We start from the raw sequence: 14610 nt of genomic DNA on the forward strand, positions 1-14610 counted from the left end.
AATTCTCTCTAGACATTCTGGAGTAAAAAATTTCCAACACTTGCAAATGAAGAGAACTCCTCTATTTATAGAGTTTCCTGATGGGCTTTTATGGACTTGGGTTGGTCTAGTCCATGGACCATATCCATGGACTCAATCACATGGATTTGGGTCATATTTAATTTTGGGCTAAATTAAGCTTATTTTTTGGCTCAATTGAATTTTAGCCAAAGAAAATAATATTTAATTGAACCAAAATAATTAATTTCATCCAATTGCAATAAGAAAGACATGTGACATTGTTAGAATTGTCCAATTTATCTTTAAATTTAATTTGGAACACATACCAATTTTTAGTTAATCCCAAATACAATTATTTTAGTAAATGATGTGGCAATTTGTGATTAGTTCCAAAATTTCTTATTCAACAAATGTCCCACTTTCGAGATTTATGCACGTGTATGAGTGGATGAATCTCGAAAAGGTAAATTTAAAGTCCAAATATGAGCTTTTTCAATTTGACATATCCAATTAACTATGAATTTAGTACATGAGTTTGATTTGAATTTGAAATAAGAGTTGAGATATGACCAATCCTTAATTTGAGAAAAGTTTAAGGTTTTATCCAAAATTTACTTTAATTTGAGGATAAAAATTTGACTTTGATGATGATTTGATTTTTTTTTTTAGATAAAATTTTGAAACTATATTTTAGTTTGAGATAAGAATGTGGTTTTTACCGTACCCTAATTTGTCTGAGTATGGATAAGAATTTGGAATGATCAATTTTAATATTGGGATAAAATGACCAAATTTAATTTTAAGATAAATACGAAATCTCAATCTTGGGATAAAGTTGGATTTATGACTCCAATTTAAACTTGAGATAAAACAAATTGAGGTAAAATCTAAATTTTAATTTGGGGATAAAATTTAAACTTTGAAATATTCAAATATGTTTAATAATCTTAAAAAGTGGAACTCGAGATTTTATTCCAAAAAACAACATAAGATAATTGAATTTTAATTTTATTTTAAAAATTAAAATATTAAAATATGTTTGAATATTTCAAAAGTGGAATCCGAGATTTTATTCCAAAATAAAATATCATAAGATAATTGGATTTTAAAAAATTAAAACCTTTCCAAATCCTATTAGGAATTAGATTTGTTAATCTTATAAATAGACTCACACCTCAATCATTCTTTCAAAACTTCTCTTCTCCCTTTTTATTTTTCTTTTTCTTCTTTTTTTAATAATAATTAATTTTTTTAAACTTTCTATTTTTTTTAGGAACTAGAGCTATCGTGCATCTCTTTACTTCTAGACGCGTCTTCAAAAGGAAAGGTTTTTTTTTCTTTTTTTTTTTTATTCGAAATCATTTATAGAAGTAACTCCGCCGTCAACGATCTAACTTCTACTGGGGGACGATTGGACTTTTGCCGTCAGATTCACCGTCCTGGTAGGAGCGATCGGGCACCTTCGTCCTTTGAAAGGGTGATATTGCTGTCAGCGATCCAACTTCTATCGGGGAACGATCGGGCTTTTGCTGTCAGATCCACTGCCCTGGTAGGAGCGATCGAGCACATTCGTCGTTTGGAGAGGTGATACTGCCGTCAGCGATCCAACTTCTATTGGGGGACGATCGGGCTTTTGCCTTCAGATCCACCGCCTTAGTAGGAGTGATCGGGCACCTTCGTCGTTTGGAGAGGTGGTACTGCCGTCAGCGATCCAACTTCTATTGGGGGACAATCGGGCTTTTGCCATCAGATCCATCGCCCTGGTAGGAGCGATCGGGCACCTTCGTCGTTTGGAGAGGTGGTACTGCCGTCAGCAATCCAACTTCTATCGGGGGACGATCGGGCTTTTGCCATCAGATCCACAGCCCTGGTAGGAGCGATTAGGTACCTTCTTCGTTTGGAGAGGTGATACTGCCGTCAGTGATCCAACTTCTATCGGGGGACGATCAGACTTTTGCCGTCAGATCCACCGTCCTGGTAGGAGCGATCGGACACCTTTGTCGTTTGGAGAGGCGGTGCTACCGTTAGCGATCCAACTTTTATCGGAGAACGATTGGACTTTTGCCGTCAGATCCACCGCCCTGGTAAAAGCGATCGGGCACCTTCCTCGTTTGGAGAGGTGGTACTGCCATCAACGATCCAACTTCTATCAGAGGACGATCGGGCTTTTGCCGTCAGATCCACCGCCCTGGTAAAAGCGATCGAGCACCTTCCTCGTTTGGAGAGGTAGTACTTCCGTCAGTGATCTAACTTTTATCAAGGGACGATCGGGGTTTTGCCGTCAAATCCATCGTCCTGGTTAGAGCGATCAGGCACCTTCATCGTTTGAAGAGGTGATACTGCCGTCAGCGATCCAACTTCTATCGGGGGACGATTGGGCTTTTGCCGTCAGATCCATCACCCTGGTAGAAGCGATCGGGTACCTTCCTCGTTTGGAGAGGTGATACTGTTGTCAGCGATCCAACTTCTATCGAGGGACGATCGGGCTTTTGCCGTCAGATCCACCGCCCTGGTAGGAACGATCGAGCACCTCCGTCCTTTCATGGCTACAATGATATAGAAATGAGGTAGATTTTTTTTTGTTGACATTTCTTTTTTTTTTTTTGTTGACATTTCTTTTAGAGGAGGCAAAGCCGCCTCTACATCAATGAAGCCTAAGGTCTTCAAACTTGCTTGAAAAGGCAATGATGAAGTCTTTTTTTTTTTCTTAAATATGAGAAAGCATCAATGAATCCTTTGAACTTGAATATGAGGGTACATAAACCTTCGATCTTGTACATGGAAAAATAACAGTGCAATCCTCAAAGTCGGTGAAACATTGATGTTGTCTTTAGCCTTGCATTTGAATGATCCTTTATGAAATTTTTGAACTCGAATTTGATGAAACATCAACAAAACCTCAAAATTTGATTTTGAGGAACTACTAATCTTCTGTGAACTTAAATTTTAAGAAACATTAACAAAGCCCCCGAATTTGATTTTGAGGAACTTCTAAACTTGGCCATGGAGTGTTGAACTTCAAAAGAATGATGCCACCTTATAAGTATCTAACTTTGCAACATCTTGCTCCTAATGCAACACCTTTCTAATTTTGTTATATTGCCCTCAGTAAGGGATCTTCAACTTTAAGTTGATATTCTTTGATGAGAACAAAAATCGTCAATTGCTAGTGTCATGCTTTATGTGATCATGACACTACTTTTGCTTTCCATTCTTCTCAACTGAGTTCTTTTCTTTTTACTAGACTGAACTTAAAGTTTCTCTTAAGTTGTCTATGTACCCTTTATAATATAGGGATCAAGTCATAACGTAGTTCAAAAGTTTTTTTTACTGGACTGAACTTAAAGTTTCCTTTAAGCTGCCTACGTACCCTTTATAATATAGGAATCAAGTCATAACGTAGTTCAATAGTTTTTTTTACTGGACTAAACTTAAAGTTTCTCTTAAGCTGCCTACGTCCCTTTATAATATAGGGATCAAGTCATAACGTAGTTCAATTTTTTTTATCTGCCATTCACCTTTTAAGCTCTTATGGGCTAGGAGCACCATGCAATTTAGGCTCTTGGGATAAGGAGCTTTGCATATTTAGCAACTTTTATTTTCATCAAGAATTTTCTCATCTCCTTCGTTTATGAGATTGGTGAAGATAATAAATCTTGGTTTCACGATCAAGGAACCTTCTGTATTTATGTCAACAAACAATTTCCTCTTCATGCGTGATGGAACACGACTATGAATCTTATCGTTACCATTTTCTTCATGAAATAGTTTTGCCTTCAAAGATTTCATCTCTCTTTGTTGTTGATCGTTTGTCATCCTTAGACGATCAAAAGCAGATGTTGAAGGTCGATCTTTCTTCGATGTGGAGATACTTAGCCTTTTGAAAGCTGAAGTTCAAGTGTAAGTAGACGTTGGACATTGGTTTTCTTCTTCTTTCGTGGCCATACTCAATCTTTGAAAGACTGAAGATCGAGTAGTTAAAGGCTTGATACGATCAAAGACAGAGGTCCTTTGCTTAATTTCATTTGAATTGTCTACTTCATAAGAATCATAATTGTTGTCAACTTCTACTATGCTAGTAGTATGACATGCAGTGTCTTCTAGTATTTCTTCTGGATGATCTTCAAGGAAACTTCTTGGGAGGAATTCTGCCAAAGTTATCGACCGTCGAGGTTGGAGGAAGTCCTCGTCTTTTCCTTTGATGGGCTTAGGCTTCTACATTTTCTTGTTCCTTCTTCCCTTCTTTTTATAGAAGATGTTTCCTTTTGAATGCTTTTGATGGAAGTGCGACTTCGTTTGAACGAAACTTGTTTGTCTCTCTTTTTTATGAGCCACGACTATCCATTCTTCGCCCTCATCCTCAATAGGCTCTTCTTTGTTTTGAGAGTTCGACGTCATGATTTTTTGTTGGAATCGAACAAATATAGGTTCAAAAGTCCCAAATTGAATCAAACTTTCCCTTTGATCTAAAGCAGTATTGATGGTAGAACATTTGAAGTCATATTGACTGCAACATGATTTATTTGAGCTACTTCATCAATATCCAGCTCAATCTTATTTTCACGAGCCAACTTTAAAATTAGCTCCTTCAACACGAAGTACTTTTCAATAGGGTGACTAATGACCCGATGATACTTGCGGTAGTTAGGATTATCTACTTTTTCTGCTTGCTTCGGTCGTTTACATTCTGGCAACTGAATAAGTTGTTTCTCTATTAATTGCTCCAACATGTCTGCAACATCAAAGTTAGGAAAGGGATAAACTTTTTTCTGTCTTTCTCTAAGAGCTGGCGTCGCTTTTTATCGCCATCATGATTTCTTTCATGTTTTGTTTCTTTTCTTTTAGAGAAAGATTTCAATGGAGTCTTTTGAACAACCATAGACTCGTTTAGGACACTATTTGCAATCTTTTTTGTCTCATTGATTTCATTCTTGTCACTCCTCGTTCTTTGAACCAAGAAATCTTTTGCTCTCTGTTGGCTATACTCAACTCCATATCATGAGCGCGAGTTGCCAATTCTTCAAACGTGCGAAGTTTTATTCCCTGTAAAATATAGAGAAGTTCCCAATGCATACCTTGGGTGCACAGTTCTACTGCAGACATTTCTGTGAGCTTGTCTTTGCAATCTAGGCTTAGAGCTCTCCATTGGTTTATGTAGTCGATGACTGGCTCTTCTTTTCGCTGTTTGGTATTTGTTAACCCCATCATGCTTACGGTACGTCTGGTGCTATAGAAACGGTTGAGGAACTCATTTTCTAACTGTTCCCAACTGTCAATGACTTCTGGCTCCAAATCGGTGTACCACTTAAAGGTATTTCCTTTCAAGTTTCGAACGAATTGTCTGACAAGTTGGTCTCCTCTTGATCCTGCATTCTCACATATTTCGACGAAGTGGGCGATATGCTGCTTTGGGTTGCCCTTTCCATCGAATTGCTGGAATTTTGGAGGTTGGTACCCAAGTGGCATTCTTAAGTTATCGATTCTCTTGGTGTACGGCTATGAGTACATGAAAGTAGTTTGCGGTGGTCCTCCATACTGAGCTCTAATGGAATTCACGATCATATCCTGTAGCTGCTGAATTGAAAGAGAAGCAACAGAGACTGATTGTTGTTGTGGTTAATTTTCCTACACCATATTCTTCCCTTTATCAATAGCTTTGACAATAGAAGTTTGACTTGACTCGGTAGTTTCATGAGTCTTCATTTGATCTTTTAAGGCGACGATTTCATGATCTCGCTCCTCAACAACTTTCATTAGGAAATTTATTTTCTTTTCCATCTCTGCCATGGTTGCTTCATCTCTGCCATGGTTGCTTCAGCTGTCACATCTACCATCACGACAGACACTACTTTAAGGTGTGATTCTTTGTCTGATAGATTAGAAACAAACGTAGAGTTGTTGAACAAAGGATTATCTCTAATGATGATCCCACCTTTAGGAGATTCTATCAGTTGTTCCAAACTTTTCTTCTTGAGGACAAAACCTTGTTCTTGTTCTTGCATGCTTCTCTTTAAGTGACTTTGGGTGACAAGTTCAATGTAAGAGTCACTTGCAGCAGAAGATTTGGATGCATCCTTATTTGTTGTCATTGATTTTCTTGTAGATTTGGATGACGAGAGAGAGATGCTCGTAGAGATGTCCCACTGGACGTGCCAATTTGTTCACACGAGATTTCCGAAGAAATTTGATTCGTGGAGTTGAACTTATGTTGATGTTGTATTTATGTTGATTTGATGCGATGTGGTTCGATCTCTAGAATTTGATCCTCTGATTCTCTCTCAACTGGATGCTTACACTTTGTTTGAGGAAGCACGTGATGTTCTTGAAGTTGGAGTCTTGGAAGAAAGCTTGTATCTTCGGAGAAGCTTCAATCTTCGAGGATGCTCTTGAAGTTGAAGACTTGAAAGAAAGCTTGGAGCTTCAAAGGAGCTTCAATCTTCGAAGGTGTTCTTGAAATTGGAGTCTTGGAAGAAAGCTTGTATCTTCGAAGGAGCTTCAATCTTCAAGCGTGGTCGACTTCAGGAGTTTAGGAGGCTTCTATCTCTTGGGAGAATTCTCTGGAGTCAAAAATTTCCAACCCTTGCAAATGAAGAGAACTCCTCCATTTATGGAGTTCCCTGGTGGGCTTTTATGGACTTGGGTTGGTCTGGTCCATGGACCATACCTATGGACTCAATCACATGAATTTGGGTCATATTTAATTTTGGGTTAAATTAAGCTTATTTTTTTGGCTTAATTGAATTTTAGCCAAAGTAAATAATATTTAATTGAACCAAAATAATTAATTTCATCCAATTGCAATAATAAAGACACGTGACATTGTTAGAATTGTCCAATTTGTCTTTAAATTTAATTTGAGACACATACCAATTTTTAGTTAATCCTAAATACAATTATTTTAGTAAATGATGTGGCAATTTGTGATTGGTTCCAAAATTTTTTATACAACAGTACCAAAAGAATCAAACAAATCGTTGACCCAAATCTAAATGATCGTGTACCAAAAGAATCTTGAAAAATTTTGTTCAGTCAAATCTAAATGATTATGAATTAAAAAAAAATCGTTTAGCCAAATCTAAACGATCGTGTACTAAACGATCTTGAAAAAATAAACGATCGTGTAAACAAATCTAAACGATCGTGTAAAAAAAAAAAGTAAACGACTGCGTACAAAAAAAGTTTTAAAAAATCATTAAGCCAAATCTAAACGATTGTATAATCAATTTTAAACGCAACCAAATTAAACGTTCGTGTAACCAAATTAAACAATAGAATTAAAAAATAATTGACAAATTAAATGACCAAATCTAAATGATCGTGTACCAAACAATAGCCAAATCTAAACAATCGTGTACCAAATATATTACACGTGCGCTGTTGTACAAAATATATTACGCGCACGTCATTAACGGGACATTTTTAGTATTTTACATGGTGGATTTGCGAGCATTTTCCATTTTTAAAATTGTTTTATACAGTGTAAATATTTTGTCGCTTTGTTCTATTCATTAAAAAACCCCTAATAATATTATTAAGAATAATAATACAAATAATAAAAACAAAAGAACTAAAATAATATTCTTAAAACTTTAAAATTTTCCAATATATCTAAGGTGTTTGGAATTTCAACCAATATCATGTGTATCTTACAAATCCACCAAAAACCACTATTTATAGATAATTTGGCAAATATGAGTGGATTACATAGACACAAATAGTGAGTATCTTCGATGAGGTGGAGGAAGTGAGATATGGTCAATAATGGACATCCATTAAACCATATTCTAAATATAATTTTAAAAAGTACAGCACTTTATTTTTTAGTTTTGAAAGTAGTTCCTAAATAATTCTTGAAATGTTATTTTAATGAGATGACATTCATACATAGGTTAAAAGAATAACCTTGCATTGGAAGTCTTACTCAACTATGCTTCTGTTATTGCATATGGAAAATTGTATTGGTCAATATTACCTTTCATTACAATTTATTATATGGACATATAGTTCTCAAATGCTACAAAACTTGTAAGATGGCGGAACACAACGTGTATGAAAGTGAAACTCATAAATGTTGGTATGATGAACAACATAATATTTAAAAGCCTACGAAAATACAACCCTAGCTAATTCCGCATGTGATAGAATCCACCAAATGAATTTATGAGAGAGGGTTTTTTTGGGTGGTCAACGTTATAAAATTGTTTTATTCAATAAATTAGACATGAGAGTGGTGAACTTTATTGTATTGTTTTATTCAATGTTGACAAAAAAAAAAAAATCAAACTAATATTTCAAAAGTCGATGGTTTAATTGTCTATCTTTAACATCTTTGTGATCGTTGAATTAAATAAAATAATAACATTAATTTTATTTTACATATATTCCTTGAATCATATCAACGTAGTTGTTGTCATAGATGGTCTTTCTTTCCTACTACATTTAAACTGTTTCAAGGTTCTCATTTTATCACTACAAGAAATTTGGCCTTTAATGTCGGGTGGAAAAAATGAAAAATGGGTTTTAATGTCGGTTTTCAAAAGGCGAACGTTTAGTGTCGGTTTTAAACCGACATTAAAGAAGGAGCTTTAATATCGGTTTAAAACCGACATTAAACGACCACCTTTTGAAAACCGACATTAAAGCCCCTTTGTAATTTTTTTTATTTTTTTAATTTGGTCAAAAATCAAGTTTTCCTCTCTCTTACTTTACCTTTTCTTTTTCCTTAAAAGTTTCTATATAAATTCTCCTCCTCTCTTCTTCCTCCTTATAACTTTGAAATCTTCTAACCCTAAATTCTGCAGCTACCAATCAAATTTTCTTGCTTTCATTTCCTATCATCGTAGATTCTTTTTTCCATCGACGATTTGAAGATTTACTATGACCGGTAAAGGAGAAGGTCCGGCGATTGGAATCGATCTTGGAACCACGTACTCTTGCGTCGGTGTGTGGCAGCATGATCGAGTTGAGATCATTGCCAACAATCAGGGCAACAGGACGATGCCGTCGTATGTTGCTTTCACCGACTCTGAGCGCTTGATTGGTGATGCAGCTAAGAATCAGGTCGCCATGAACCCGATTAACAACGTTTTTGGTAAGTTTTTTTTTTTTTTTTTTTTTTTTTTTTTTTTTTTTTTTTTTGCGCTTTAAGTTCTGGTTCTATGGAGTGTTTTTTGTTGCTTAAGAAACAAATTTAGGTTGTTCGAGTTTGGAGAAGGTATGTGCCTAATCAGAGCGTCTTAGGTTGTTGCTTCTTTGATGAGTTTAACTGTAGGGTTTATTTACGATTTCTTTTAGAGTTTTGTGTCGAGGTTTTTGATATAGTTCTTGATTATATATTGCTTTTGATTTTCTTGAGTTTTGGTTTTTGTCCATTTGCAGTGACGTTTTTTTTAAGCTAGTTCAACTGTTTATTTGTTTCTGTAATTTATTTTGCTGAGTCAAGGCGGATTTTCGTTGTTTTGTTTGGTGTTTGTGGAACTATTTGATTGATAAGCTTCTTTTGTTTATTATCAGATGCTAAGCGTTTAATTGCTCGAAAATTTAGCGATCCATCGGTCTAGAGTGATATCAAGCTCTGGCCGTTTAAAGTTATTGTCGGTCTTAGCGATAAGCCAATGATTGTTGTAAACTACAAGGGTGAAGAGAAGCAGTTCTCTGCTGAAGAAATCTCTTCTATGGTGCTCATAAAGATGATTGCTGAGGCGTATCTCGGCACAACAGTGAAGAATGTTGTTGTCACTGTCTTGGCTTACTTCAACGATTCTCAGAGACAGGCCACCAAGGATGCTGGTGTCATTTTCGGCCTAAATGTGATGCGTATTATCAATGAACCAATAGCTGCCGCCATTGCTTATGGTCTTGACAAGAAGTTGAGCAGCTCTAACACAAATAATTGTTAATGGTAGACTTATCTTTTTAACTCTAAAGAAAAAAAATAATAGTTTGAAATGTATACTTTTGTTGGATATTTGAAAGAAAGGAAATGATGATAGTAATAGAAACTTTATTTCTATTTCATTCGTTAATTCTTGTGCTTTTGAAATGGTATATGCTTTAGAGGGACCATTGCATTTCAAATAAAGGGGATAATGAATTTTGCTATTTCACATATATGCGTCGACATAAATAAAAAATGCATCGAAAAAGGCTATGCAGACGCAGAAATGCACATCAGGATGCATACCATGAGTAAAATATCGTGATAGAAAACTTCGACGCACAAAAGAGACGACATCCCTAGCATGCATCTCTCGCTCGTGGTATGTAGACGAAGAACTATCAGCAGAGTGCTGAGACTTTGGCTAGGGGCCCCAACCAAGACCTTTTGAGTAGCTTGATCGTCTACCCAAGACTGTCTCGCATATCTCGTCCTTAGAGAGTGGTTCAGATCCCTCTGGGATAGGCTGGGACTAGAGTTCTAGCATTTAATTTTGTAATAAAATTTTTATTAATAAAGTAAAACATGTAAATTAAATGTTGTGCAAAATAGGACAAAAGTATCACAAAAACTAACATGAGGATCCACAACCGTCGGCAAAAAACTGGCCACCCCGAACATGTGTTTCCTTGAGTAACTCCACACGATCAATCAGATGACCCCGTTGTTCAGCGAGCTTATGTTGTCGTTATAGAAATGACTTGACGCCACTATTGTCGTTGTAAGGTTGCTTCACTCTAACAACTCTGTTCATCGATGATTGCTCCTACATGCAAACAATCAAAATGTTACATACAAAAAAAATGAACTACTATTTGAGAAAATTAAAAGTCTAAATCAGTCGAGTAAGGGGGCATGGGTTGGCACAAGCCAGTTTAAGACCATTGAACTTCTTAAAATGGCAGTGGTTTGCCTCCTGAACTCCTTTCAGTAAGTGAGCATTTGATGCTCAACAAACGGAGCAAGTGCTGGATCTGTGAAATCCAGCATGAACTATTGCTACAAAAGAAAAGTACACACGGATTAGGAGTCTATATATATATGTAGGTTACATATATGTACAGGTGATTTAAAAACTTACCTGTAAATCGCACTTCACCAGCTTGATGTACTCCAGTGTAACGTTAGTCCACTTAAGAAAGCGAACTGGAAAAGTATCCCACGTTAATACGTCGATGGTATTGCTGAAGCGAACAACATGTGACGAGATCGAGATATCCTGTTGTGGAGCAATAGGTATGGGGATCTTCTCGTCTTGTGCGACATATCGTTCCAGCTCTAGGTTTCTCAAGTGCTTCCTTCTCCTAGGAGTTTGAGCAGTAGGTTGAGAGGCATCTATGAAAACAGAATAATTTAAAAAAAAGAACTCCATACTTATGCAATTAATTATTTATGTAATGGTGACTAACCTGACATGTCGCTCACTAATGACGTGCCTCCTATGTTATTAAACTCCTCAACGTTAAAATAAAAAAGAGAATTACTATCACCAAAATCGGTAAGGAAATTAGACATAGTACCTGAGGATATATAAACAAAAATTAATTAAACATATGAGAGTACTTGAAACTGAATATATAAAAAAACGAAATATATATTAATATGTGATTCATCAGTATTATTATTTGTCATCACTTGGTCTGCTTTGAATGGATAATTGTTCATCATCATCATTTATGAAGTTGTCAACGACATGACGCACAATTGGTCTTTCCACCATTGTAGAATCAACGTCGAGTCTGCACACATCATCCTCAATGTGATCATCCACACGATGTCCGACAACGATTTCGAGTACATTTAGTTGTTGATCCTCAAGATTATCCACTTCGGACGTCGCATATAATTTTATTTTGGACCACCTAAATAACCTTCTAATTGGCACCTTTTTTTGGATCGTCGATGTTAAAGACTTGATGTGCCTGGATTGCAAGAATGACTGGTTCCTCAAGAAACCAAAAATGAGACGTGTTGATTGATTTGTACCCCAATTCCACATGTGTCCTATGGATTTTGTTCTTGTCTGTGTCAAACCATCTACACTTGAAAAGCCAAACACGACGTCCCTAAATGGAAAGAACTTCATCTAATACACCGTAAAAATTATTTTTGTTGCTTCCACTGGTACTACTTTCACTAACTACCATGACTCCACTATTTTGTGTTGTGCGTCGAAAGTCACGTCCTATCGTGTGAAATTGCACCTCACCCATTATGCATCAACTTTAGTCCCTCTCACGTGAAGGTCCCATCGAAAATGAAAAAAAATCATAAGAAAGGTTGTCCCTCTCAAGTGTTTTGATAACCTAAAATTTCCATTGATGTTTTTCGAATAAGTCGAGAGCATTATTTTCTTTACGAAGTATCAACCTCAAGTGTTTCCTAAAGTTCATAATTGCGAGTTTGTGACGACTATAACTTAACAAAACATAAACCACTAGTGAAGTATATAGAGTTAAAAGTACGTACTTGCAGTACTCCACAATTTCATCTACATTATTCAAGATGTATAATGTGTCTGACGTTTCTCTTCTTGTGATAGAAATCGTGAACTTGTCATGCCTGATGGTCATACCTTCTACATGAACACTTTAAGCTCACTAAGTACCTCATCCTCGGGAATGCTATCATCATTTCGTTCATCTCGAAAAAATTGAGCTTCAATCCCACTTAGATATCTTGACCAAAAAGTACTTGATTTATTAATCACATATGCTTCCGCAATAGATCCCTCGGGACATGCTTTGTTTCGGACATATTGCTTCAGCATGCGTAAACTACTCTCAATGGGATACATCCAACTATAATTAACTGGACCAGTGACTTTTGCTTCGTACGGTAAGTGAACAGCAAGATGTACCATTACACTAAAAAAGGCAGGTGGAAATTTCTTTCCAATTTGCAAAGTATGATAATGATATATGCTTGCAACCAGTCCAAATCACTTACTCTTATAATCCTCGTGCGGAGGTGGCAAAAACAACTACACGGTTCAATAATAGTGATGTACACATCCTTCGATAGGTATGCTCGAATATTGATAGGTAGAAGTCAATGAAGCAAAACGTGACAGTCGTGGATCTTAAGACATGATATTTTCCCGTATTTGTCATTCACACATCGTAAAATATTAGAAACGAAACCATCAGGAAACTTAACTCTAATTTTAGATAGTTACAAAACACAACTCATTCGCTGCTAGTCAACGTGTAACTTGCATGGGGCTTCACCAATCTGTTATCGACTTCTATCATGTGTAAATCCCTTCTTTTTTTCAAATCCTGAAGGTCCAACCAAGCATTCGTAGTATCATTCGTTTTTCCTTCAAAATACAACAATGTACCGACTAAGTTGTCACAAACGTCCTTTTCAATATGCATTACATCCAATTTATGACGTATTAGTAGACTTGGCCAGTAAGGCAGTGGTGAGGAAAGCTAGCATAAAACTCTTTGAATCTTTCCCAGTATATAGAGAGAGATTCTCCCAAGGCTTGTCTTATCCCATAAATTTCTTTTCTAATATTGTTTGCTCTAGAGGCGAGAAAAAATTTCTTTAAGAATTTCTTTTTTAGACTACCCCAGGTGGTTATGGAACCTTGTTCTAAGTAGTAGAGCCATCTCTTTGCTACATCCGTAGGGAAAAAGGAAAGGCTCGTAAATTTAGTTGTTCTTCCGAGATGCCGTGAGGCCTCATGGAATCACAAACCATATGAAAATCCTTAAGATGTTTGTGTGGGTCCTCTCCGGAACTTTCTTTAAAAATGGGCAAAAGATGGATAAGTCCCAGTTTTAATTCAAAAGGTTGAGTGGTCGGGGGTATGACTATACAAAGAGGTCTTTGGTCTTCATCGGGCTTGGCAAGCTCTCTAAGGGTCTTTTCTCTAACTTCACCCATATTCCCTCTACCAAGATTTGGATCTAAAGGAGAATTTAGGCTAGGTTCTAAACCTCTTAAAGGTTCTTGGTTAGAAAGATTGGGGATGTTATTCTCTTCTTTCCTTTCTCTTCTAATTCTACGAACCTCCCTATCTAAATCTTCAAAGTAAGAAAATTCTAAATTTGAAGAACGGGTCATGCAAGAAAGGAGAAGAGAGAACACAAAAAATTCTACACAATCTCTTTATGCCTATATATATTTATTATTATTTTTTTATTACAAAATGAATATAAGAATCAAGAAGCTCTAAAAGAAAGTTTGAAATCAAAAAGTCTTGAAAACTACACCGTGTTCCCCGGCAACGGCGCCATTTTTGGAAGGATGTTATTTGAGGTAAGTCGTTATCAAAATGATAGGTTGTTATGGATGTAAGTATGTAAAACAAGAATTTATTCCTAGTCTAAAATAAAAGAATACAAGAATAGAGAAAGGCTAGATGAAATATGAGGGTTAGGGATTACCTCAATTACCTTTCAAAGTTATCTTTTTAACTCTTCTTACCTTTGTGGAAATTGAGAGTAATATGGAGGAGAAGGGTGTCGAACCCTAGAGAGCACTTAAGATTCAAAACTTCAAGACTCACAAACAAGGTCGATTAGTAGCTTCAAGATCTAAAAGAAAATTAGAAACACAAAAAAGGGGGAGTTTGTGGAAGTAATTTTTGAACTATAATAAAGAACGAGTATTAGGGAATAATTAGTGACAACAAGTAATTCAAGTAAAGTTTTTCTTTC

The 14610-nt window shown here is 36.1% G+C and overlaps 1 protein-coding gene across 1 annotated transcript; it reads left to right on the forward strand.

The window, feature by feature from the left end:
• Window positions 1-8877: 8877 nt before the first annotated feature.
• Window positions 8878-9899, forward strand: LOC127149693 (heat shock cognate 70 kDa protein 2-like). Its single transcript, XM_051085554.1, has 3 exons — window positions 8878-9091; window positions 9183-9214; window positions 9561-9899. The coding sequence occupies exons 1-3, from the start codon at window positions 8878-8880 to the stop codon at window positions 9897-9899; spliced, it is 585 nt and encodes a 194-aa protein (XP_050941511.1).
• The last annotated feature ends 4711 nt before the right edge of the window (window positions 9900-14610 follow it).

Source organism: Cucumis melo, chromosome 6 (genome assembly GCF_025177605.1).
Source record: "Cucumis melo cultivar AY chromosome 6, USDA_Cmelo_AY_1.0, whole genome shotgun sequence".
NCBI lineage: Eukaryota > Viridiplantae > Streptophyta > Magnoliopsida > Cucurbitales > Cucurbitaceae > Cucumis > Cucumis melo.